At 38.4% G+C, this 25,477-nt stretch overlaps 1 protein-coding gene and 1 pseudogene across 5 annotated transcripts in view; both read left to right on the top strand.

The window, feature by feature from the left end:
• LOC120525944 (ankyrin repeat and SAM domain-containing protein 1A-like) overlaps positions 1-25,477 on the top strand; it is a 145,556-nt gene that overhangs the window by 49,262 nt on the left and 70,817 nt on the right. For 3 of the 5 annotated variants that reach the window (XM_039748674.1, XM_039748673.1, XM_039748676.1), the window contains exons 11-13: positions 2,618-3,135; positions 18,051-18,104; positions 23,154-23,220. In XM_039748674.1, the coding sequence (XP_039604608.1) occupies positions 2,618-3,135; positions 18,051-18,104; positions 23,154-23,220 (639 nt within the window). Of the gene's footprint in view, positions 1-2,617; positions 3,136-18,050; positions 18,105-22,985; positions 23,055-23,153; positions 23,221-25,477 lie in introns of those variants that run through there. The other 2 variants (XM_039748675.1, XM_039748679.1) reach the window with 2 other exon arrangements.
• LOC120525946 lies at positions 7,313-8,773 on the top strand (annotated as a pseudogene).

The following is a 25,477-nucleotide window of genomic DNA, read 5'->3' as shown; positions in this document are numbered from 1 at the left end:
AAGTGTGACCCCCCAACACTCACTGACCTCATTGCTTCATGAAAGACTGCTCGTTTCTCAACAAGGAAGCGGTGTATAGTGTAGGGCAGTGGTTCTACACACCAGGAAGACGAGCAATTATGTGGCACACAAGAAAGGCTTGAGTAAGGTAGGGGTGGGTTGAGGGATCTGGAGTTATCCATTATTTGCTTCTGAATCATTTTGGCACCATTACTCGGGTCCAAAAGCTGGTATAGATACTGAAGTCAAAAGTGATTTTCTGCTTGTATTGCACCAAGATTGTGGAAATTCTGTGTTTTATTGATTGCCAAAAAACTGAAGTGTCCAATCAAGTGATTTATTTACAGGAGAAGTGTGTAAAAATAAAACGAAAAACAAATAAAAATAAACCTAGCTACCAAATCCTACTGAGAGACGAGAATCAAAGCAGACATGAAGTAAGGAATCACTATAACAAAAGATTTTTTTTTTTTTTTTTGTTTTTAGGAGATTTGTATCCACAGATAGGATAGCGAAAGAAACCCCAGCCCACCTTTTATCCCATTGTAGGTCACAACCCTTGATGTCACACCCCCTAGCAATGTGGAACGCATCACATATGGCAGCTCTCAAAACAACGAAGATAGAAGGAACTAAAAAATAGCTTTCAAAGCATGCAAACATGCCTGATGAATTCATTTAAAACCTAATCATGACATCAAGGGCTCTGTATATTTTTTGCAATTATTTACCTGGTCTCGTAAACATGTACAACTCTTAAACTATGTAGCAGGAATATTTTTAATTTATCTGACAATGATGAACATAAGTGGATAAATGAATTGAATGTCTACTCTCTTTTAGTTGCTTTTCTGTGCATTAGTAGAAAACACAGGAAGGAATACATACTGACTAATCATATTGGTGAATTTTATTTTACAGCCATGTCTGGTAAACATATAAATAGGTTATTGTACATATCTATAAGGTATTGTATACATTCAAGTTTTTGCTGGATTCACTAATGAAAGAATGAAATAATCTTTAAAACTTAAATTTGTTCTCGATGTTTAACTGGCTATAGGGTTATTAGATAGATAGATACTTTATTAATCCCAAGGGGAAATTCATATAATCCAACAGCAGTATACTGATACAAAAAAATAATATTAAATTAAAGAGTGATAACAATGCCTATAAAAGCAGACAATAACTTTGTATAATGGTAGCATTTACTCCCCATTTATTTAAGCATTCTGGTGGTAATGCACAGCTCTAAAATAATACAAAAATAGTTGTTGTCTTCCTTTACTGCAGCTCATTTGCTTCACTTCCCTTGGGTATACCCACTGTATCTCACTGTTCTATCTTCATTGCTTCCTTCTCTAATGCCTCCCTTTTCACAATTCTTCAGACGCAGGTCTTCCCTTAACTCACTGTTTACCCATGTTTGTTCTTGTGAAAGACCGGCATACCCAAATATACTGCAGTCTCCTATTTGCTTACTACTCTGATCCCAGCTACTGCAATATTCAAATGCAGGACATCACATTATATACACAAACACGTGTCTGAATTCTCATGAGAGTTGAGCTTTGCCTGTATACTAGGTGTGTGAAATTGGCAAAAGCTGTTATTGCCTGCAAGTGATACCATGAATCGATCGTTTGACTTTGATTAGTGCAAATCTTAAAGCCATTGGATTAAAGTGCAGATTCACTCAGTCCTAGGTTAGTCTAGGACTGGGATATGCTAGGGTAGGTTGTGAACAGTCTTTATATTGATTTCTGCATTAGGGAGTTGTTTGGGCTTTTTTCTAGGTTCACAGAAAAGTAAACTATATTTCTTAATGTTGTGTATTATTGGGAAATGGGGTGATTTTCCACTACACTTGTAAGAGTTTGTTACTCTCTATCTCTACTGGATGTCTTGTTCCTGTAAATAAATGGAGTAATTCAGTCTCTTTTTAAATTCTTCGCTCCGCTTCAAAAATCAGAACATCTTGCCCTGTGTGAAACATGGTGGCAGTGGTGGGATAGGAACTTGCAGCCTTTTGGAATCAAAACCAAACTGCATGTAATCCAAGGAACATTTTTGTCATTTCCTTTTTGTAGCCATGTTTGAGTAGGCAGCTGTGCTGTCCTTGCCTTGGCAGCAATGCACTGACCTTTCACATTTTCAAATTCTTTGTATACTTGTGGTGGGGCAATTGGGTGGTGGTCTTTGCAAGCTGGAATGTGGTGCAGCTGGAGTGTGCCTAAGTTCTGTGCCTTTAGGCATCACTGATTGAAACGTGAGATGGGGATCACAGGGAAAAGAACGCAGAGTCTGTCCAAGTGCATGTTTAATGATTAGACATTGCTTAAGAAAAAAATTAAACCGACAAGTGTCCAGATGCCACATGGAGAGTGTGTATCCGAGTCTTGTGTTATTGTCTACAGGGAATCCTCTTGTTTCTGTAGTGACCATATAAAGGAAATGCTCTAGCTGTGTTTTGAAAGTGCTGGGAGGGGTTGGAATGTTTGGAGCGTTGGGACGTTGGACATGTGAAACAGACGTCTGTCTTAACAATAACACATCTGTTCTGGCTATGTGGGCAGTGAAATTCATTTTTAATAACTCTGTTATTCTCTCGTAGAGCCATCTCAGGGTAAAGAGCCCAAAGCAGAGAGCCGTGACGCGGGTGTCTTTCTGGAGCAGTTTTCAGGACTTCTGCACGGCTCTTCACCAGTTTTTGAGAACAAGGAGGAAGTCTTGCAGGAGGAAGTCTCGCAGGTGTCTAGGTCCACTGTGGGCCTCAGCAAAGGTTTGGAGCCTAGGACTACTTTCAGCACTGTTGAGGAAAGCAAAGGGAGTTCAGCGCCCCCTAGTGCAACAATGCAAAGCTCAAAGGCAGAGCCCAAATCCACTGTAGTCTACAAAACCATCCTGCACACTAGCATTAACAGACAGGAGCCGCCAGCTATTACTGGTCGGCCTCCCGGAGATCTCAAGCTGGCTCGAAGTCTTTCCAAGTCGGACTCTGACCTTTTGGTGTCACCCCCCAGTGAGGAAGAAGTGGCAGGACTGGCTAGCCGCAGCGAGTCCATTTCCAACTGCAGCAGTGGCAAAAAGAGACTGGAGAAGACACCGTCATTTGCATCGGAATGGGACGAGGTGAGGATTCCAAGATGTTTCTCTGGCTGGTGAAGGGTTGGTATTCTGGGTTGGTAATATTTGGATTTTGGAGGCTTGGAGATCTTGCTAATATTAAAGGTTGTCTTAAGAGAAGAGCCCTGTGCTCAGATATTTCTCTTTCACATGAAGACATGTGGATAAAATGTTGTAGTTATCCTGGAATTTCAATGTTTTTTTTAAACCGATTTAAGAATATGATTGTAATTAGTCAAACTCTCAATTTCATCTGAGATTTGTACTGTTTTGGAGTAGTCATAGTGAGACCATTACTCTAACACAGGGAACTGGAAGAGAAAGAGATGTGAGTAAGACTTGTTTTTCTCCTGTTAAAGTTCTCTCATTTTTTCCATTCTAAATTGTTTTTGAAAGGCAGTTTTTGTCTTCTTTCTTCATGGATTTGTGTTGGAGAGTGGTATGTGAAGGTGTCTGAGGGATTGGTGTCCTTATAGTCCTTGAAAGCCCCTCTTTAAAAATTGGCATCTTAATTTACTATTTGGAGAAGTGTTAAGAGGTGCTGCTTTAACATTCAAATAATAGCATTCCTGTGCACTTTGTGATGTGGGGAATGGGTGTAAATATAGGAATGCTTATTAGAAAATCCAGGTGCAGATGCTTTATATTGAAGCTGATTGGGGGAGGAATGTTAATTACATGTCTAGATTTTAATGTGCACCTATTTTTGTTTAGTAGATGCCTTTAATCAAAGTGACTTACGAAGCAAATCATAAGACATACAATTTAAGTAAAGTTATCTTAGTCCTTAGATGAATATCGCTTTGAATTTTTTGCTTCCTTTCTTTTCCATGTATTCTTTTTAGATATTAATGACAGTCTAGAATGCTTACCCTGGCAATTAAAGAATTGGTTCTAAACATCTGTGAGAATGCACAGAGTATACTCTTTTGATATTGTTCTGGAAATAGGAGATGTAAGTAATGGCTTGGCTACAGTTGCTTGAGGTTTTTAAACGGAAACGATAATGCTGAAAAATTGAAATGCATTTATTTATTTAGCAGGCGATTTTGTCCAAAGCAGTCTACAAAGCGTAAATGCATGAAGTCAGATACAGAGGAACTATTCAGTAGTTAGCCATAATGTATTTGTCAGAAAGCTTCCATTAGTGCTAATCAGATGATAATTTATTTATTTCACAAACTTTTATTCAAAATATCTTAAAAATGACAAGTGCTTAGGGCAGTTGATTTCTTTTTTAACTGGAGCTATGGTGGAGACTGATTAGATAGTCTTATACTTTACAGGCCATTACCTTTGCCGCTAGGCCACACTGCTTTCACAAGCTACGTAAACTGTCTAAAATCATGCATAATTTTACAAGTGAAAGTGCAACACGTTAAGGTACAAGAGTAAACAGTAATCGAAGTCCTTATTATAGGCATCAGTGTACTAGACCACAAGCCCTTTACAAAAACTGCCGATTTGTTTTATTAGTTGTAATTATTTTCAAGAGGCTGCAAAGGACAGGACAAGAGCTGAGAAAGAGTGCGTTGTAAAGCTGCTGTGCACCAGAAGTGGTACAATCAGACGATTGCTGGAAGCAGACTGTGGCACATAGTGCAGATGGATGCTAGGCTGGAGACACGCAGACTCAGACCCCACTAATTCAGCCCCAGAGTTATGAATGTGATTCAGTATATATGAGGACATCAAGATGAGGACGTGTGACACATAAACAGGAAAGAAACATTGCATTTACGAAAGCATGTGAACATTTTTTAGGTCTCAGCAGCCCAACTTAATGAACAATAATCTATAAACAAGGGAACACTTTTCTGGGTTATTTGCATACTTTTATTTGTTGCCTATTAGAGAGATGTTGGCACTTTTACAGTTTCTTCAACTGGGACCAGTATACCTGTCACCACTTTCAAGAATTAGTATATTTACAATTGACCCAAAAAAGGTTCCTAAGTGGGGATTTCACATCAAAAAGCTGTTAGTATTTCAGGTTCCTCACATATTTACAGGCGTTATGTCCATTTTTTACACTTCATTTGCATCATGCCTTTTGTCAGCCCCGGTTTGTGTTTTATAAATCTGGTTTGACACTTTTATTGATGTCATAAGAATCTAATGCTTGAGCTCTTAAAGAAAGTAAGCTGGCTGCAAAAACAATATGCTTCATCATAAACCTCTCATTTAAAACGTCATTGGTCGTTGTTAAAGTTTTTGTCTAGTGCGCTGAAAATGATTTAATAAATATTTCAAAACAAACCCCTGTGATAATCTGTTAAGTGTTACGAATGAAGGTAGTTTTATCAGATGCGTTCATATACTGTATAATAAGCAAGGCACCTAATGAGTTCCATGCCCATGTCTGTCTGTCTGTATGAAATAATTCAGTCCCCCATGGACCAATTTTGTTGAAATGTAGCATGCAGAAAATTGTCAAAACAGTTCAGTTTTCATTTAAAATATCTGAAACAGATCATGCTATGCACGGTTTAAAAATTTTTTAATCTCTCATTGAAAAGCATTGGAGACTTTGCAGATTAAAATGAAGAACTTTCCTGTACGACTTCAACTACTGTTTCAATTTTTTAACCTTGAAGTGCTGTTGCTTAACTGTGTATGTTTTGTGTTTTTTTCATCTTTTACTTGTCTGACAGACGTTCAGATACCCCATGGAAGTCATTCAGACACTGGGCAAGAGCGCATAGACACACAGCTCACACGGCAGCACCTTCTCCTGCTCCTCTAATCAAGTTAGTTAATAGAGTACATGGGTTTAGCAATGGCAGTGCCATCTGGCACCCAGCCCCAAATATATACAAATGATTGTGACAAGCACCCGATCTTCTTACCCATCATATACCAAACAGCCCCTGATCAGTGTTAAATGTTTAACTTAAGATACACGAATGACTCGCGCTAAACCCCAGGGAGGGCAGATTTAATGTTACAAGTATGAGGCACAGGCGAAACCTAGCTCTTCAGATTTTTATCCTTGTGTACCACCGTACAATTACGGAGGCGGGTAAGACCCTAATCCCTGAAAATCCTACAGACACCCCTGGAAGTGGAGCTGCAGTTGATCTGTGGGGAGAAGATTGGACCACAGTGGTCACTAGAAATAAGGATGGAGCAGGATTAATGTTTGCTCAGTGCTGATTACTTAGAGGTATAACACACAAAAGACTGTGCATGTGTTATTGTTTATTCATTCCTGAAGAGCCACTTTTATTTCAATGTATCTTCAAACTGGAATTAAAATCTTTTAAGGTTCCGTTCATATAGTCAAATCGTGCAATATGTATGCATTTTTTTGTTAAATATTAACAGTTACTTCCAGAAAACTCAGTATTTAATGTCAACAGGGAAGATGTAATTCCCACAATACAGTACTTTTTGAATTGAAGATCCTCCTCTCTCCCTCATTCATTGGTTAAGAATCCTGTCTTCAGATTTCCAGTAAAAAGAAAATCATATTGCTGGAGTGTATCTTATAGCTTGGTAAAAACATGTAAAGCAAGCTATTTAAATGTACACTTGGCATGCTGGAAATGAGCTTTCAGTCTCCTTTGTTTTCTAGTTTCTGGTGAACATTTTTTTCCTCATTGTATATGGCTCCATTCATGTCAGTCTACTGGTGTTTATGCATTGCCTTTTTTCAAAATATCTAGATTTTGTAGCCTTCTCTTCCTGGTTATTTGCAGCTGTAGTGACCTAGTCAACCACCAAGCAACTTTGATAGTGTTTGAGTTTTATTTTTTCATTTGTCTTTGGGGCTTTCTAAACACTATGCCTCGCTCACTCAGTTGTAAGTTTTGTTCTTTATTTTTTTTTACTTTGTACTTTTTACCAATTCGCACTTTATACATTATACCTTGCTTTTATAAGCAATACTTAGTAAATGTGTTTGATAAATATTAATAGTACGTCCTGCTTGTAACTTTTGCTAAAATGAAATAAAGTTCATCTGAAAGAAAATGCTTGTGCATCTTTCATGATGAGCATCTTTTCAAGCATTGTAATATAAACGTGTTTGCAAGTAGTACCAGTCATTCAGAGCAACTACCCCATGTATAATATAATATCATTAATATTTTGCCTATCTTTTTGAACACCATCTTCAAGAAGTGGGACCTTAAAATATTTTATATACAGTAATCCCTCCTCGATCGCGGGGGTTGCGTTCCAGAACCTAGTTTCTACTTTCTAGAAGGGCGATGAGGAAAATAAGGAGAACGACTTGGACGCGTGTGGAAATGGGGCTTGTGTTCGCCTTGGCATTTTGGTGGGAAGTGTACGCAGAAGATGCCAGCTTATCTGAAGCAGGGGAGACATTAGGACTAGCAGATTGCAGCTCTCGCAAGGTGCTGAGTGCCAAAGTCTGCGGACAGCAAAGCACAGATCGTGAGCTGAGGGATTTCCACGAGTCAATATGAAGACTTTTACATTCTTCCTTCTTCTGGTGGGTGGAGCTCTGTCTAACAAGGTTACAGACAGTGATGTGGATTTTGGGAACAAAGTGTTTTGGAAGGTGCTGGTGTCCCCTCTGGCTCAGAGAAATTTGGTACTATCTCCATATGGAGTGTCTAGTGTCCTGCAGATGCTGAAACTTGGAGCAGATGGAAGGACCCACATGCAGATGCATGCTGCAATGGGATACTCTGTACAAGACAGAGGTGTGCCTCACATCCAGAGAAAGCTGCAGAAAGAGCTGAGCAGTGAGACAGCACTGAAAGTGGCCAATGCTGTCTTTGGTCAAAGAACTCTGCTGTTGGAGAAAGTGTACCGACGCAGCTTTCTCAAAACCTTCCAGTAAAGTGTACACCAGGTGGACTTCACTGACCCACAAATGGCTGTCGGTGTCATCAACCACTGGGTATCGGATCACACAGATGGAATGATTCCAAATTTCTACATCAGGATTCAATAAATGTTCAAACACAACTGCTGCTACTCAATGCCATTCACTTCCAGGGCAAGTGGAAAGTGCCATTTGATCTCAAGGGAACTCAAGAAAGACTTTTTCACATGGCCAATGGCAGCACAGTTCTTGTACCCATGATGCAGCAAACAAACCGTTTCAGCTATGGAGAGTTTGTCACTCCAGATGGTGTGGACTATGATGTCATTGAGCTGCCTTACCAGGGGGATGCCCTTGGCATGCTCCTGTTGTCTCCCTTCCAGAAGGATGTTCCTTTGTCTGCTCTGATTCAACACATTGACAACCAGGTGTTAAAGCAGTGGAGAAAAGAGGCCCCTCAGCAGACAGCTCACACTGCCTAGGTTCACCATAAGCACAGAGACTGAACTTAATGGTGTCCTTTCTGATCTGGGAATGAATGATATGTTCAGCATGCTGGATGCAGACTTCATCAAAATTACTGTAGCTGATGAGAACTTGTATGTGTCCAAGGTGCTGCAAAAAGTCAAGATTGAGGTGAATGAAGAGGGAACTGAAGGATCAGCAGCCACTGTGGCAATCATGTACTCGCGTATGGAGATTGAAGAGGTCACTCTTGATAGACCATTCCTCTTCCTTGTACAGCATAAACCTACAGGTACTGTCCTCTTCATGGGTCAGGTGATGGAGACATCTAGGAAATAAATGGCAAGAGCCTGAAGACTCCTTCAGCAGCTGAGACTGTCATTTTTATCAACATTATGATAAGTTTATTGTATTTGCAGAGATTGTAATATATAAATTAATATATTTTTGTACAAGACACTTATGAGGAGGTCACAAGAGTTCTGACACTGAATGTAACACAAAACGGCAGATGACTGACGCTTTGAATTTGATCTCTAGTTGTTCAAAGGGGACAACTTAACCAGCAGAAACTGAAGCTGGCTGATCTACGCAATATATATATATTTTTTGTTTGTTTTTTTTTTTTTGTTTGCACTGAATTGAGAACAGTTTATCCTTCTGAATTTTTTTTTTTCTCCCTGGTGAAATTGATCCAGGACAGCACATATAAAGGACCACAATCTCTGCCCACAATGCTTCTAGAATTCAGGAAGATCTTGTCATTCTGAACAGGAAAAGACTGGCAATTAGAGCCCAACTATCTAAAGGAAACCGATCTGAACTTGGGAGGTGGAGTCCGGGTGAACAGCTTTTTTAGTAGACCAGTATTTAATGTGCCTAATTAGTAAACTGGAAAGGAACAGAGAAGTATAGTCTGAGACTCGGGACTGCTGTCTGTTTCTTTTATGCCACAACAGAAGGGAGCAATGTGAAAGTAGTCTTTCAGCATTTTTAGAGTAGCGTCCGTATCTTCTAGGCAAACAGCCACTGTGCAAACAGCCCCTCTGTTCACACCCCACCGCCAGGCAGAGAGAGTGAGAGAGACAGAGAAAGCAAACAATCAAGCACCGCTCAGGAAGCACATCACATATCACTGAGGAGTTTTATGTAATACGTAATACATACAAGATTGTTATTTGGGTTTTCCTACCTGTATCCCTATTCCAAATGGTTCACTGCATTCCTTACCCTGGTTGCTCATGTCGTCTGCAAAAGATAATGCATTTGATAAGTTGTCTGCAGCCTTCTTTATTGTTGTTTGAATACTCGTGTTTACTTAATGAAGCTGTTAGCACATTCTGCATCCTTGAACCCACAGCCATGACTAATGAATGTTCTGTGCAGCAGCTTTTCAAACCTTCTTGACTACTGTCAATAGAAGTCATGTTATAAACATGGAATTGGAGGTCGTAAGCTCATTTTCATAGTGGCATTCTGGTGATGATAGGTGTCACTTTGACGAACTTTAATGGCATTTTACAACCTAGAACTGTCATTTCCACAACTTGCAAAATGTAGGTTTGAAGATGTTGGTGTGTATAAAAGATGAGAAAATACTTGTTAGTCAAGAACATCTATCATCTTGATGGAGTGGGTAGTGTTCATCATTCAAGGGCTCTTCATTTGTTGTAGCCTGTGTGTCCGAGAAAGCACAAAGGATGCCCGTTGGCTTTTGTTTTTTATCCACGTCATTGGCTATGCTAATAGACCTCAGCAGTCTTGTGTTTAGGAGGAAAAATGCTGTTCCAAATCGAACTGTCTGAAAAATGCTCTGGGAGCAACTTCAGAACTGAGATGAAATTTTTATGTCTTACTGTTTCCTGTTATTTTCTGCAGAATCTGTTCCCACATATCAGTGACACACAGTTCCGTCATTGTTCCTCACAAAAATTTAATTTTTATATGAATGCCCTTTTAATAGCTTAGAAAGTCTGATGATCAGGCCCATTGTTACTGCTGGCAGAGTTCCTCTTTCACTTGAAATGTATTTGTTTCTTACATTTTATGGTTGCTTTTTGTGCTCAATGGTGAGTGATAGGCTGTAAAATTGTTTAAGTTTTAGCCTGTAACTTAGCCCTCAAGTTATCAAGGACAGGATGTTTAGAGAGTTAGACATGTAAACCTAAATTCATTTTCACAGGGATTAAATAGCAAGGCTTTGGAAAATGAATGTGTCACACTGGTTGTCAATATTTAGATGCGAACAGTTACATTGGTTTCAAACAGTTGATCGTATAATGAAACTGCCACAGCATTTGGTAGTGCAGAGATTACACCACTTGATGAGAGTCATGAATATTTGTGAGTTAGTGCATGTTTAAGGTGTTTCTAAAGTTAGGTGTGATTCGGAGACTCTTGGGGTTATGCCATAGCACAGTACACTCATCCTACAATGCTAGCCACCAGCTAATGTTAACATTTTGGTTAGTTATTGTCTAGTTTATAGTACAGCTGAGGTGGGTCTTTATGTGATGGTTTCAGAAAAAGTGTAGATGTGTTCCACTGTGCTAGAGGAATTCCCCATCTATGAATCAGGTATTGTTTAATTAATGAGCACGTTAAAAGTAAAACACAAATACCTAAAAGTCTGAGGATCAGGAAACTGCCATGTAAAGTTACTCTTTAACTGGAAACACCAGATCTCCCCCTAGTGGCTTTGTAAGTCAGTGTGCCATGCAATTCTGTGATGTCATGTAAAGATACTGTTTCAGCTATATATACACAAACTTACTGTATATGGATTAAAATCCAGATTCAAGGTGTACCAACTGTCCAGTTCTGTCCACTTGACAATTATGTACAATTTCCCTTTCTTTTATACCGCTTAACCACAAGACCACAAAGGAAAAAGAACTACCAGGAATAAGCTTTCAATGGCATGAGATACCTTCATGTTAAATGGTATGTGGATTACACACTACAGTAACACGTAACTAAAACTTGGCCTAAAGTGTTAAATGAGTAAAGGCAATTGAGTAAAGGCAATCTTAAAGGATGTTTGATATTTTTACTGCATACAGATACCTATTTGTATATGCATTATTGATGCTTATGCAATACATTTTTTACAGGAGTATGTCTGTGCACTTTTATTTTATGTATTGAAACACTCTTTTCATTTGCCTTTTTCTGTGGAAGTCAATTGAAGCAGTCAGAAATGCAGAACTGCATAACTTCACCCCAGAATAGCTGTGTTAAACTTTTCCTACTTGATTTCTGAGATGAATGTAACAAAATTTGGAGACCCCATTGTTTGATTTTGTAAGGGATCTACACAATAAACTGCTAAAAAATGATCTTGTAATTTCAGTATTTCAATGTGCAAGACAACCTCAAAAGGGAGAAATTTGAACTTGAACTGCCCTTTGGTAACCAGTCTTGGTTATAACAGAAGTGCTCATTTAGCCAGTGAATTCCCAGGCCATGTATCAAAGCTCACCTTGGTGGTGTTCGGCATTGGTGCTGTGGTGGTGTTATCAGCATGTTTGTTTTATCCACAAATGTGATCATACTGTGTTATTACAGACTATGGAGCATGCATCTCTGTTTTAACCCAGCATAAATCTTGTGAGATATATATATGGTACATTATGTCTGGAATCAGAATATAGTCCTCTTTTTTTTTTTATTTTTCAGTATGGAAATACCCATCGGTTCATCTATTTTCAAAAGCTTTTCACTAAACTCCAAGTCCCAGGGACACGGCAGCCAGCCCTTAATTGAAAACCGATCCAAGTTCATGCACACACCGATACTCCTCCGTATCAGGACAATTTGTACTTGACTTTCAACCAGGCAAACGCATCTTTGGGAGGTTGGAGAAAACCTCACAAAGTAATGGGCAGAGGTGAAAAGTCAACAGAAGGGCTGATCAGTTACAAACTCTGTTAGGCCTGATTTTCAAACCAAGAAATGGAGCTGAGCCGGACATTGTCAGCAGCCAGTAAGCAGCAAATAATATTTAAAATATATTGTTATATTTTAAATATATTTAAAAAAAAATATTTTGGCAAATATTTAAGCCAACACAAATGAACAAATTACAAAACAAGTACAGGGGGTCCTCGGGTTACAACGTTTCGACATACAACGTTTTGAGTTTACAACACTCACTCCCATAAAAAATTAAAAAATTGAGACATGAGAAGGAATAAAGGTAAGGATTTTTTTACACTAATTTTTTCTGTTACTACAGTACAGTGTACAGTACAGTATATTTATGTCCTTTTCTTTTTTCTCAGGCTTAGATTTTGTGTTTTTATGTTTTAGATTATGATTTTTGCAAATGTGTTAAGATAGGTAAGTGACTTAGGCTAGACTGTGTTTCGACATTCACCAAAATTCGGATTACATCACTGTTGTAGGAACGGAACTGTGTTGTAACCCGAGGACCCCATGTAATGTTTATTCATTGTTTCTCTTTTAAATTTGGTCACATCTGACACAGACACATCAAAAAGTATATAAAAATACAATAAAAAAGCTATAACTGAATAGAATCTCCCATAGTAGCAATACTTCCACTTTTTAAATAAAATAACAAACATTTTTGTCATATCTAACCTTGTCATATCTCAGAGTGCATAAAAAACAAAGTAGTGCATAGTATTAGCAGTAAGATTTGTTTTTGTAACCTAGGTACATCACTAAGTGCATTTAAACAGAATAAAAAAGAAATATCAATGCAATCAAAGCTATCCGTGCAGAACCCCATAACAAGTGATAAGAGTAACTAACACACATGAATACAACGTCTACTGCACACTGAGGGAACATAGGTGCGTGATTAGCAGTGCCTGTTTTGTGAACATAAAGATGGCGGTACGCATGTGTTGCTTTTGGATCAAGTCTGAGATACTGTAAACGTATTTAGAGGCCGAGAATCCTAGCACTACATGTTTTGTTTATTTGGTGAAAAAACATAACGTTTAAAACTTGGAACTGACAAATCGTTAAGTAGAACAATAGTAATAATAATAATAATTCTTTACCTTCCATTATGCCACCTGCGAAGATGTATGGTACTGTGTAATATTATCCTTGATAGTTTAAAATTACAAACACAGAATTTCCGCATGTTAATAACGAGCTTTACGTTCTACAAAAAATGTGTTATGCAGTCCCGCAAAGCTGTCAGTGCTTAATTTAAACTCTTTTTGCATGTTTTCATCAAATGTAGTCCTTCTGATTCATTCTTTGCTTTGAGTGTCAATGACAGATCGTCATCATCATAACAGCCATAAATCTGCAGGGTTGAAGTGTGAGTATGGAAGGCCAGCCAATCGTATGAAGAGAAGTGCAGAGACCGTGCTTGTCGGTAACAAGGCTCTCATTGAAGTAAAAATTAGATTCATTTGCGAAAACTCACGTTAGCACTCACTGAATGAAGCTGGAATACAACTAGGATTCAGCACAAATTGATCATAGAATCATTTAATATGTAGTCGATGCCAGGACCAGTATGTTGCTGCTGAGGTGCGGGTACAACGCACTGCCACATACCATCACAAAAAAACTACTACCACCACTTTTAGACACACAACACACTGCATTCTTGCTAGGCCACGCAGAGTGTTACATTCATGGTTTATAGTACTATGGGAATTTATGTAGGAAATTCTGAAGACTACTGAAATGTGTTTGTCTCAGTTTTTCTGCACATTTCCAGCAGGAACACAAGCTGGGCCACTCAGAAGTTGCTTCTGGGCCACCATTTGAATATGCCGGCTTTTCAGTCACCAGACTTGGGAGCCATGAGACATCGGTGCTAATCACTGTGTTTCCCTATCTGAGAATAATAAAACAAATTTATAAGTATTGTATAATCAAATTGTTTAAGCTGGTTAAAGTGATTAAAACTTCCATTGTAGTCAATATTGGTAGAGAGTTCGATTTTGAGGACTGGAATAATTTTTTCCAGGTTTTTGAAATTGATTGTATGTGTGCCATCATCTTAAAAATCTGTGATCATTAATTAAAAAAGGCCAAACGTTATATTTATTATTGTTTTTTAAATTATTTTTATGTTTTCAATATAAAGATTAATAACAATTTTCACAACAGCCTTTCACTGCATACATTAAACTATAACATTTAAACCAAACTTAACCAGAATGAGGATTTTCTTGGTCAAATAATCGATGCATATATTTCTTCAAGGGATCAAAAATGATGTGACACAAATTAAATTTCTGCCGTAAGCCTCTTAGCGTTGTCAACTTCTCGGAATGATCCATCGACTGTGGGTGAGCACATGTGCCTTTGTAGTTAGTTTTATTTTGAAATGACTTTCTCTAAAGCAAGTAAGACTTTTGAATAAGTGTAAGTGTGCATTTGTTATACCAGAATATCTAAAAAAAATCAAGTTAGAGAGCCATTTTCATAATTCAAACAGCTAAATGTTCTTTGTGATGTTTGGTTTTCTGCCAAGTGGTAAAAATCGTTTCAAATTTGAACATATAACATTTAAAACACTAATGAAATTAGTGCTTTGATTGCAGATATTGCTGCAAAAGGCAGCTCTATGAAATATTAGACCGTGTAGATGATTACTTAAGCAAACGGCATATGTCCTCTTATTCCTTCAGTTTTTTCCTAGTTCTATATTAAAAAAAAAAAAAAGTAATTTTGAATTTCGGTGCTTTATGTAAAAATACCACAGAAAACACAATTTCAATGTAGTATTTGTTCAAAAGAATGAATATATATGCTCAAAAGAATTAAAGGAACACTTTTTAATCAGAGTATAGCATAAAGTCAATGAAACTTATGGGATATTAATCTGGTCAGTTAAGTAGCAGAGGGGGTTGTTAATCAGTTTCAGCTGCTGTGGTGTTAATGAAATTAACAACAGATGCACTAGAGGGGCAACAATGAGATGACCCCCAAAACAGGAATGGTTTAACAGGTGGAGGCCACTGACATTTTTCCCTCCTCATCTTTTCTGACTGTTTCTTCACTAGTTTTGCATTTGGCTAGAGTCAGTGTCACTACTGGTAGCATGAGGCGATACCTGGACCCTACAGAGGTTGCACAGGTAGTCCAACTTCTCCAGGATGGCACATCAATACGTGTCATTGCCAGAAGGTTTGCTGTGTCTCCCTGCACAGTCTCAAGGGCATGGAGGAGATTCTAGGAGACAAGCAGTTACTCTAGCAGAGCTGGAGAGGGCCATAGAAGGTCCATAACCCATCAGCAGGACCAGTATCTGCTCCTTTGGGCAAGTAGGAACAGGATGAGCACTGCCAGAGCCTTACAAAATGACCTCCAGCAGGCCACTGGTGTGAATGTCTCTGACCAAACAACCAGAAAGACTTCATGAGGGTGACCCAAGGGCCCCATGTCCTCTAATGGGCCCTGAGCTCACTGCCCAGCAGCATGCAGCTCGATTGGCATTCGCCATAGAATACCAGAATTGGCAGATGCACCACTGGTGCCCTGTGCTTTTACAGATGAGAGCAGGTTCACCCTGAGCACATGACAGAAGTGAAAGGGTCTGGAGAAGCCATGGAGAACATTATGCTGCCTGTAACATCATTCAGCATGAGCAGTTTGGTGGTGGGTTAATGATTGTCTGGGGAGGCATATCCATGGAGGGTCACACCGACCGCTACAGGCTTGACAAAGGCACCTTGGCTGCCATTAGGTATCAGGATGAAGTCCTTGGACCCATTTTCAGACCCTATGCTGGTACAGTGGCTCCTGGTGCACGACAATTCCTGGCCTCATGTGGTGAGAGTATGCAGGCAGTTCCTGGAGGATGAAGGAATTGATACCATTGACTGGCCACCACACTTTCCTGACCTAAATCCAATAGAACACCTCTGGGACATTATGTTTTGGTCCATCCAATGCCACCAGGTTGCACCTCAGGCTGTCCAGGAGCTCAGTGATGCCCTGGTCCAGATCTGGGAGGAGATCCCCACAACACCATCTGTCATCTCATTAGAAGCATGCACCGATGTTGTCAGGCATGTATACAAGAACACAGGGGCCATACAAAGTGCTGCGTACAATTTTGAGTTGCTGCAATAAAATTTTGGCAAAATGGACTAGCCTGCCACATAATTTTTCACTCTGATTTTGGGGCGTCTTTGAATTCAGGGCTCTGTAGGTTGATCGTTTTCATTTCTATCAAACGATGTGGCATCCTTTCGTTCCTAACACATTACCCAGTCTATATCAGTATAGATGTCCAGGAGGATTTCTTTTTCCCATTGAGATCTGATGTGTTTTCAAAGTGTTCCTTTAATTTTTTTGAGCAGTTTATATAGCTGCAGTGGGCTGACGCCCTGACGGGGTTTGTTTCCTGCCTTGCGCCCTGTGTTGGTTGAGATTGGCTCCAGCAGACCCCCGTGACCCTGTTTTAGGATATAGCGGCTTAGATAATGGATGGGTGGATGAATATATATATTTTAGAACTTTGTTTGTCCCTAGGAGTAAATTTGGATTTTTACAGAAGCTATTTAAATAAATTAAAAAATGTATTTTTAAGTGCCTTTTGAAACGATGACCAGTTATTTTAGTTTGCCGCAGAGAGACTCCTCACAAGTTCCAGACATATTTCAAGGGTCATTAAAGCGAATGGGATGCACTTGACCACAATTCTGAGTGCCACAGCAAAGGATTTGAATACTTAAATAAGTGATTTCAGTTTTTATTTCTAATACATTTACAAACTTTTCTGAAAACATGTTTTACTTTGTCATTATGGGTTATTGAGTGTAGATTGATGGGCAAAGATTTAAAAATGAAAATAAAATTTGCAGTGTGTTATCTGTTTGTAAAACATTGAAAAACAATGAAGAGCCTCTCTGAATATTTGGGCAGTGGTGGGATAAAAAAGCTTTCTCAGTGGGTCTTCTTTTAATTAGAGTATCTGTATGGTAATGAGTAAAGCATAACATGAAAATGTAACTGTTAAAAAGTAGTATGTGTTTCAAAAGGAGAGCTGTGATACTTTTGTTCTATATAATTATATACCTATATTTTTTAATCATTTTTAGTATTATTGTCTTGTCCTGCTAATGTTCTGCCATTCTTTTTATCCAAAGTGAATTGGATATCAGTGCTTTTGTTTTAGTGATGCTGGAAATGAAGAGTAGAAAAGGGGAAAGAAAGGGATAAACGTGGTCATTGCTATTGATTTGTACCAGTGCAGAGAGATGGATCAATGAAAGATAGCACAGAGGTAGAATTGCAGTAATTTGTCTGTCTTTCCAAAATGTTCTTAAGGTTGGAGTGCCTTATTTTACTTAATGTTTACTGTGGAAACAAGTACAGTGCAGTATGGGGAGTAGATATTTTTTTACATATATTTGTATTGTCTTTTGATTGAAAAGTTTGACTTTTGTTTCATCAGCAGCTGCCAGGCCTGATACTGGAGTGCATCCTGACATGCCTGGTTTATGGAATCACCCAGGGTTGCATTAGTGTTTTGTGATCTTCTAAATTGTTGCTTTGTTTGGGTTGGGTGGGGGGTTATAGCTGGGGGGTCATTTAGAATTGGCAGTTTGGAGAATTCTTGCCTGTTAGGTGTGTGGGAGAAAAATACAAGTATGTCCTTAGTTAAGAAGTCACCACTGAAAGGGAATGATTGTTATTACGTTTCTTGCAGCAAAAATCCCTGCCTCCGGCTCCCAAACCCCGGAGAGCTAAGTCCTTGTACAGCGTAAGAATGTTTTTTTTTTTTTGTTTTATTTTTATTTGGGGTGTGTGTGTGTGTTGGGGCACGTGGATTTATTCAAGCGTTTTTTTTATTCTCTTTTATTTTGTCTGCAGGGGGCATTGTAAGGCTTCTTTTTAGGGGTGTTATTGGCAGGACGCTTGCTTGCTTCTGCAGAGGTTAACTTAGCTTGAATATAACAGAACCAAGCTGGTAGGCACCAACTGCTGGATTGTCTTGTGGTTTGCATTTCACCATGAGCTTTATTTGTCATTTTACTTAATTTACATAACAAATGCTGTAACAATTAAATAACTGAGTGATGACTCTACCACATGCTGTTGTACAGAAAGAGGTGCTTTATATTAGGATGAGTAGATGAATGATTAGTAATAGGGACCTCCCTTTTTCTTTTTTCCCCCTCAGTTGTGCTTGCTGTGATAAAAACAGAATATATTGATGTATGATTAGTGATCCATTTGAAATGTTAGAAAATGAATTAAAAAAAAAAAAAAAAAGCCTTTTCTACTTTAAGTCACCGAGACACATGCCAGGAGGGAAGACAGCAGTATCTTATACAAGACGGCATACTGCCCACATTGGCATCACTTAACTGCTGTTGTTTTTTGGTAATAAAATTATATTATGCATGGTTTCGGTGACTTCATTTTTTTAATCTTTTGGAGTGCCTTTTTCATGCTGCCATAGGAGAGATTAAAGGGAAACTGTTTCTTCATGATCATCTCATCTTGTGTTTCTTAGATAGCACAGAAGTAGCTACCCAATAACACGACCATTTGTGATATCTAAAGTATAAAACAATCCTTAAGCACCTTTTTCAAAATGTAAAGGTAAAGTTTTCACTCTGCTGCCCACTTGTAATGACGACAACTAATCCAGCGTGCTGTTGCCTGTCAGCTGGGTGGGCTGCTGCCATGCTTTTGCTTTTCTTGTCAAGTTGTGAGCTGCTGTTTGTCTTTAGATAGTGCATGTCAGTCTGCTAGCTTGGGATCTTTGGGGGCATGGGGTAGGTGATAGTCGACCTCTTTTTATGCTTGTATAGGTTATTAGTATGTTTTCATAAATGTCAATGCAAAAGGAACAAACTCGTATTGCTTTATTTACTCCTCCTTATTGTTTTTTTGATTAACATTCAGTCATTCTCTCTAATTGTTAAAAAAAAAATATGTAATTCACAGTTATGTGTGTGTGTGTATCTATCTATCTATCTATCTATCTATCTATCTATCTATCTATCTATCTATCTATCTATCTATCTATCTGTCAATCATCTGTTAATAGTGATTTTTATCTATCTATCTATCTATCTATACACACACTCACATATACATATACAAATATATATGTAATATTTATGATTTGCATATATACAACATAAATGTTAAATTACATTCCAATTTAATAAATGATAAAATTGAGCCTATTTAAAACATAGTTTTGTGTGAATATAAAAAAATAATCACAATTCTATAACTCATATGTTCATATGCTGCCATGTTTCAAAATGTATGTTACTTTTTCCTTCACAGAACCACATGGAATAGTGTGAAAGATTTCAGATACCTAGATTTTTCATATGTGTATTTGTGTGCATAATGAAGTATACTTATTTATTTATTTATATATATATATATATATATATATATATATATATATTTTTTTATTTTTTTTTTTTAATGTAAGCTTATTTTAGAATTATTAGTATATGTCTAATAAAATTATCCTGTGCATTTTAGTGTGCATTTCATAAAAACTAAATTAACAAAGAAGTTATTACACCTAGAAGCAGTGGTCTGGTTTGCTTAAATGCGGGATAGGGAGGTCATGATTAGTTTGATGCGTCTATCACACTCAGAATTATCAAAAAGATTGTTTCACCCTGGGCTTGTCATAAGAAATTGATAGTAAGACAGTCTGTTTCTACAGCACTCTAGGACTAAGCAGTCATATGTACTTAATTGTGTTGTCATTGTAAGGCCGAGTTGTCAGCCTGATGAACCACAGCACAGTGACAGGTGGGATATGCTGGTGACGATGGTTGTGCATTGTCAATCCAGTCCGGGAATTTCTTGGAAGAGGAGGCGTGCTATAGAAGAACAGATGCATGATGCAACAGGCTGGCATTTTTTTTTTCTGGCCGTCTGCTAAAAACCTGCAATGGCAGAACTCCACGCACAACATCTGCTCAATCTGAACTGGTGTTAGGCTTTGGGAGCAGGTCGTGCTAATGTAACATTAATGTAATGTAATGTAACATGTTTGAACATTTGTCATAGCGTTGGGTCCTTTGCCTGCTGTCTGCTTGTAATGGCAGTATGACTACACAGCATTACGTTAAGGAAATCTTTTTGGCCTCTGTTCAGGGTTTCTGGGCATACTCGCTTAGTTCCGTATGTCTACTCCTGGTACTTGATATTAGCACTGGCCTGCTCTGTCCTTAGGGTAGCCTCTGACAGTACAAGTCTTAGACCTTTTATACACGTTCACACATTGCACAGGGTATTGCCTACCTGAAGGCACATTTGTACATAGCATACCTTGTAGAGCATGTGCAACTGTCATGTTGTGATGTAAAGCTAGTTGTGTCACCAGCCCCAGGGGTTTAAACCAATTCTGATCACATCACTGATTATGTGGCCTTGGTACCAATAATTTGCTCATTTTCTCTGTTTTTGGAAACACTTCCGTTGTTCTTTCTCATATACAATATATTGTTATATACACCAGTTTTCCTGCAAATTGAACCACTGTTTATGGGTAAGTTATTAGTTTATAGAGTCTTTGTAGATTCCTACCTATAAAAACTTTTATCAATTTTAGCAATTTATCTTAAGTAATTAAAAATGAAATGTACTCTGTCGATCATGGGTAATTTATTAGTTTATGTAGAGTCTATGTAGATTCTCTACATGTAAAAACTTAAGCATTTTTCCCCTTATAAGAATAAAATGTATGTAGATCATGCTTTTTTTTCCTCTTATTACATGTTCATCAATAATGTGATTAACTAGGAGAATGTGTGTTGCACAGTGATTAGCACAATTGCTTCATAGCTTCAGGGTCCCAGACTTGATTCCTGGCTTGTCTGCTGTTTGTCAAGTTTGTGTTCTCCCCTCGTCTTTGTTGGTTGGTTGTTATTCTTCAGGTTTTCCTTTTTCCCCCCAAAGCCTTTCAGGTGAGATTGATTGGCGACTTTATATTGGCCCATTGTGTGGGAGAGTGGACCCTATGAGGGTCTGACACCCCGTCCAGGGCTGGTTGCCTTGGTAAACTGAGCCTGGCAGGATAAACTCCAGCCCAGTTATACTGTACAGTGAGCAGCAGGTCCAGATGATGAAAGGCATTGCTGGTTGTATTTACACACTTTCTTATGTGTGAGGTGAATTGCTTTACAAAGTATGGAACCATGGCCATTAAAGATGATTTTTGTATTTAAGGTTTGACTTCCAGATTGCTTTTTTTTTCTTTTTAACGGCGAAAGGAGTTTCAGAAAATTAGTCAAATATTTATATTCTCATTTTGTCTTCCGTTTTCCACCTAATAATTGACTACTCGTGTAATTTACTGTTTTCAGTTTACCAACAATTGCATGAGAGTTTAATTAAAGGCAGTAGTTTAAAACACGGCGTAAATGTAATTGTCTACAAAAACACTCTTGTTCACCTTTATTCATTTCAATCAGGACATAGAGAGTTAATAAATTTAAGCTGTGCTTGCCTGTAATTGACGAGAGGTGGTTACCTGACACATTAACATGTTTTTGTAGTTTGGGATTCTCTCAAAAGCTTTTTTTTTCATAAGAAAAAAGTTGTTAAATATGTGCCTTCACAAATTTATTTTCTTTGCATTCTTGATAGTCAAGTATGAAATTCCCCAGGTACATGGCAGCGAATTCAAGAGCTAGGTCTATAATACCTACATTGTTACGAGCTTCATCTGCAGTGCCAGAGCAAAATAAATGCAGGTTGATATCCATGTGCTCCTCGTATTGTCTTCAACATGGTGACCCTTCATTTAAAATGACGGCGTATCATTGTGGTGATAAGAATGTACAGAAGTGCATGCCATGCCTACAGTCACTGCACGTATGATTGCCTTGAGATAGGTGCCTCCTTATTTAGACATAAAACAAAAGTCCTTGTGGCCATCACCTTAAAGGTCTTGAGAAATGTAATAAAATGGAGGGCTAAATTGTTATATTTGGAGAGCATGCCTCGGGTCACTTGTTCCTGTGGATAAGACATCTTTCAATGTGATTGTGGAGGAACACAGAAGTGACAAAAAGAAGGCATTTCCATTTATCGTCCTGATTTCCTTATTGCCAGGATAGGCTCCAGCCCACTGTAACTCCAACACTGAATTGAGTAGTTTCAGAAAATGGAGGGATGGATGGATATCCCTTATGAAGTAGCTGCTGATCATGTTTGCGTGATGCCTAAATTCATCTTCTCATAACTCATATACACGTAGACGTCCTGACAGTTTTAAGAATTAAATAGCTGATTTAAAGGTATGTTTTCTCATTGAGGTTTTCTTGTTGTTTTAGATCCTCAGCCCAGATGATGGCTAATAGCATGCTGTATCCTATTGGATTGATAAGCAATTAGCAGGTTTTTTTTAAATCGGAAGTGACACGTTGACAACCACCAGTGGATTGTGTTTCTCCACCTTTCTTCTTTTGTATTGTTGAAAAGGATTATGCATCATGTCTTTAGGAAGTAGGGAGAAAACCAGAATAAAACCAAAGCAGACGAGTGGAAATTCCATGCAGGCAGCGACTGGGCTGGGATTTCAACAGACTCTCTTGGAGCTGTGAGGCAGTCGTACTAGCCACTGTGCTGCTCTTCTTGATATGTCATTACGTTATTAATTGAATCTTTATGGCAAGGTCATTTTGGATTGGGACAGCTTTTAACAGAGAGCAAGCAATTTTGGGTAATTCTCAGACTCCATTGAGCTGGACCTGGGGGGAGTTAAATTGCTGCTCATGTTAAAACCTTTTCTCCTTCTTCCTCCCTCCTTTTCTTCCTGCAGATTGAGAAAATTATGACCTTGATTGGAGCGGGGATTGACTTTTCTGGCCATTCTGACAAGGCCTTAGGTAAGCTCATCTCAACTTTTCCATAGGCCTGCAATTATATGTGATGGAAAGCGTACCGTCTGGTATTAAGTTAGTGCCATTTCAGAATGTGCTAGGAACAACAAGGAAATATTCAGAACAGATCACGGCTAAACAGCGGCCATGTATGTGCTGGGGAGGGGCTGTCAAAAAGATGAACACAAATGCATGAGGGAGGCTTCAGTGGGCTGGTTTTTGTGCAAATTGAAGCCATCACTCTTACCAGCTGTCATGCAGGTTGTTTATTTTTAAAGGGCTAATGAAATTTGATTGATTTTTAGTGCTTTCCATTTACAAAAAAATGTTTTGGTATGTCACTCATTTCACGATGAACCTATCAACTGAACAAAATATTATTACAGAAATGCTTAATCATACAAATGGAGAGCCAATAGATTACTTGGCTAAGGAAGCAGCACTGGCAATGAAACCCGCCACATCGTCGAAAGCCTTAGCCGCAAATTGCAATGCCCACCTGGAGAGAGGGACTGAAGCTAATGACCTAGACAGCCTGGCTTTATGACACAAACATTATCTCTTTCCTTGACTTGACCTGTGCAGAGATAACATTTTTAATATATACTGTGGTGTCTGCCTAGACAGGTGATAACAGATTTGTTAAAACGCCAATATCTGTGCCTTTTGTTTCTGGGTAAACTCTCTGGTGTAGTGCCTCTCTTTGTTTTTTATTGGTTTGCTTGCAAGTGATGCTGATTGACATTCACACCCCCTGCTCCTAAGCATACCGTTGCAGCAATGAGTCTTGTTCCTAAGGAAAGAGACTAGATGAAGAGAGAAGATGAATTTGTGTCCTGCACATGCTGCCATAGTTTTATGCAGTGCCTTTGTTGTTAGTCATATTACAAAGAGCTTTGCAAGGCAATTCGTCAGCAAGTTTTCTTCTGTCACTTTTTCTAAAATGCATGAAGCTTCTTAATATTTCTCAGTAGCTTTTCCAAACCCACTTATCCAAAGTAGGGTCAAAGGGAAGCTGAAGCCTATCCAAACAAGCATCAGGAACATCCCTGGACAGTGTGCCAGTCTGTCATCGGGTGAACACACTCACACACAAACACACACTAGGGTCAATTTAGCAGCACCAGTTCACCTAACATCACCTGCTGTTTCTCTGAAATTACCTAACAGTAGGCCTCTTCTCCCATTCTCTTCTGTTAATCCAGAGGTTGACATGCAGAGAGAATTTTACATTTCCAACACAGGTCATGTTCCTGGTTAAGGAACTGGTTTCTTTGCCTTTTTTTTTTTTTTTTGTTTAAACCTACCGCTGTTTGCTCTTTTAACAGCCTCCAGCGATCCATTTATCTTTTTTCACCCATGGCTGTCAAGAGCACTGTGGACGCATGTTCCCTGAACAGAGAGAACTCTTGCATTCACACTCGAGCACCAACAAAGGCTCTGCAAAATGTGTGAAGCCAGCTTTGAACCTGGGACGCAGTCTGCCTGTGCTTTCAGTTCTTGTTAATTCATACATCCCTGTTAGGGTATTTTTTTTTTTTTTAAGATCTGAAGTTATTTAATACCTGCTGTGGGGAAAAAATAATGGAATAGCTTTTTTTTTTTTTGTTGTCTTTGTTGTGTTGAATTGTTACTGATAATGTTGTACATGCAGTGCAACTATAAAAAGGATTAATTAAATAAAAACATAATATAATATGAAAAATTGGGACTTGCTCTTTCTATATTTATTAATTTTATAATGCCCTCTTTATAATTATCATTTTTAGGCAAGTTACGTTATTCATATTCACACTCGTATTTCTTTGCATGTATCAGTACACATCACTAGTAGTTGCATGCAATAACATCAAAGCTATTTAAATTTAAATCTTCAGCTGACTATGAAATTGAGCTCCTGTTCACAATGTAGGTATTTACTTCAGAATTATAAAGCGAGCACAGCACACTGAAGAATATCTGGTAGCTGTCGCTTTGACTAGCACTGAAAACTTCTTATACTCATAAAGATCCTCCATCTCACACCTTCAAGAACATGAATGCAGCAGAAATTTGGGGGCTTCCCCAATGCTGGTATAGGTTTCTTTGCAATGAGTTTATTATAAATGTGCATGGAAGTATTTGCCACATTAGTACTGTGCATTCTAAACCTTAGGTGGTCAGTTTAACAAAAGCCAGGTAAGAACAGACTCCAATAGATGCGTAAAATGTGTATCATTGTAACGCAATGGCTTGTTTTTTGGCCTTGCTGCTTTTCCCAAGA

Source organism: Polypterus senegalus, chromosome 3 (genome assembly GCF_016835505.1).
Source record: "Polypterus senegalus isolate Bchr_013 chromosome 3, ASM1683550v1, whole genome shotgun sequence".
In the NCBI taxonomy this organism is placed as follows: Eukaryota; Metazoa; Chordata; class Cladistia; order Polypteriformes; family Polypteridae; genus Polypterus; species Polypterus senegalus.
This window is presented reverse-complemented; position numbering and strand designations above follow the sequence as displayed.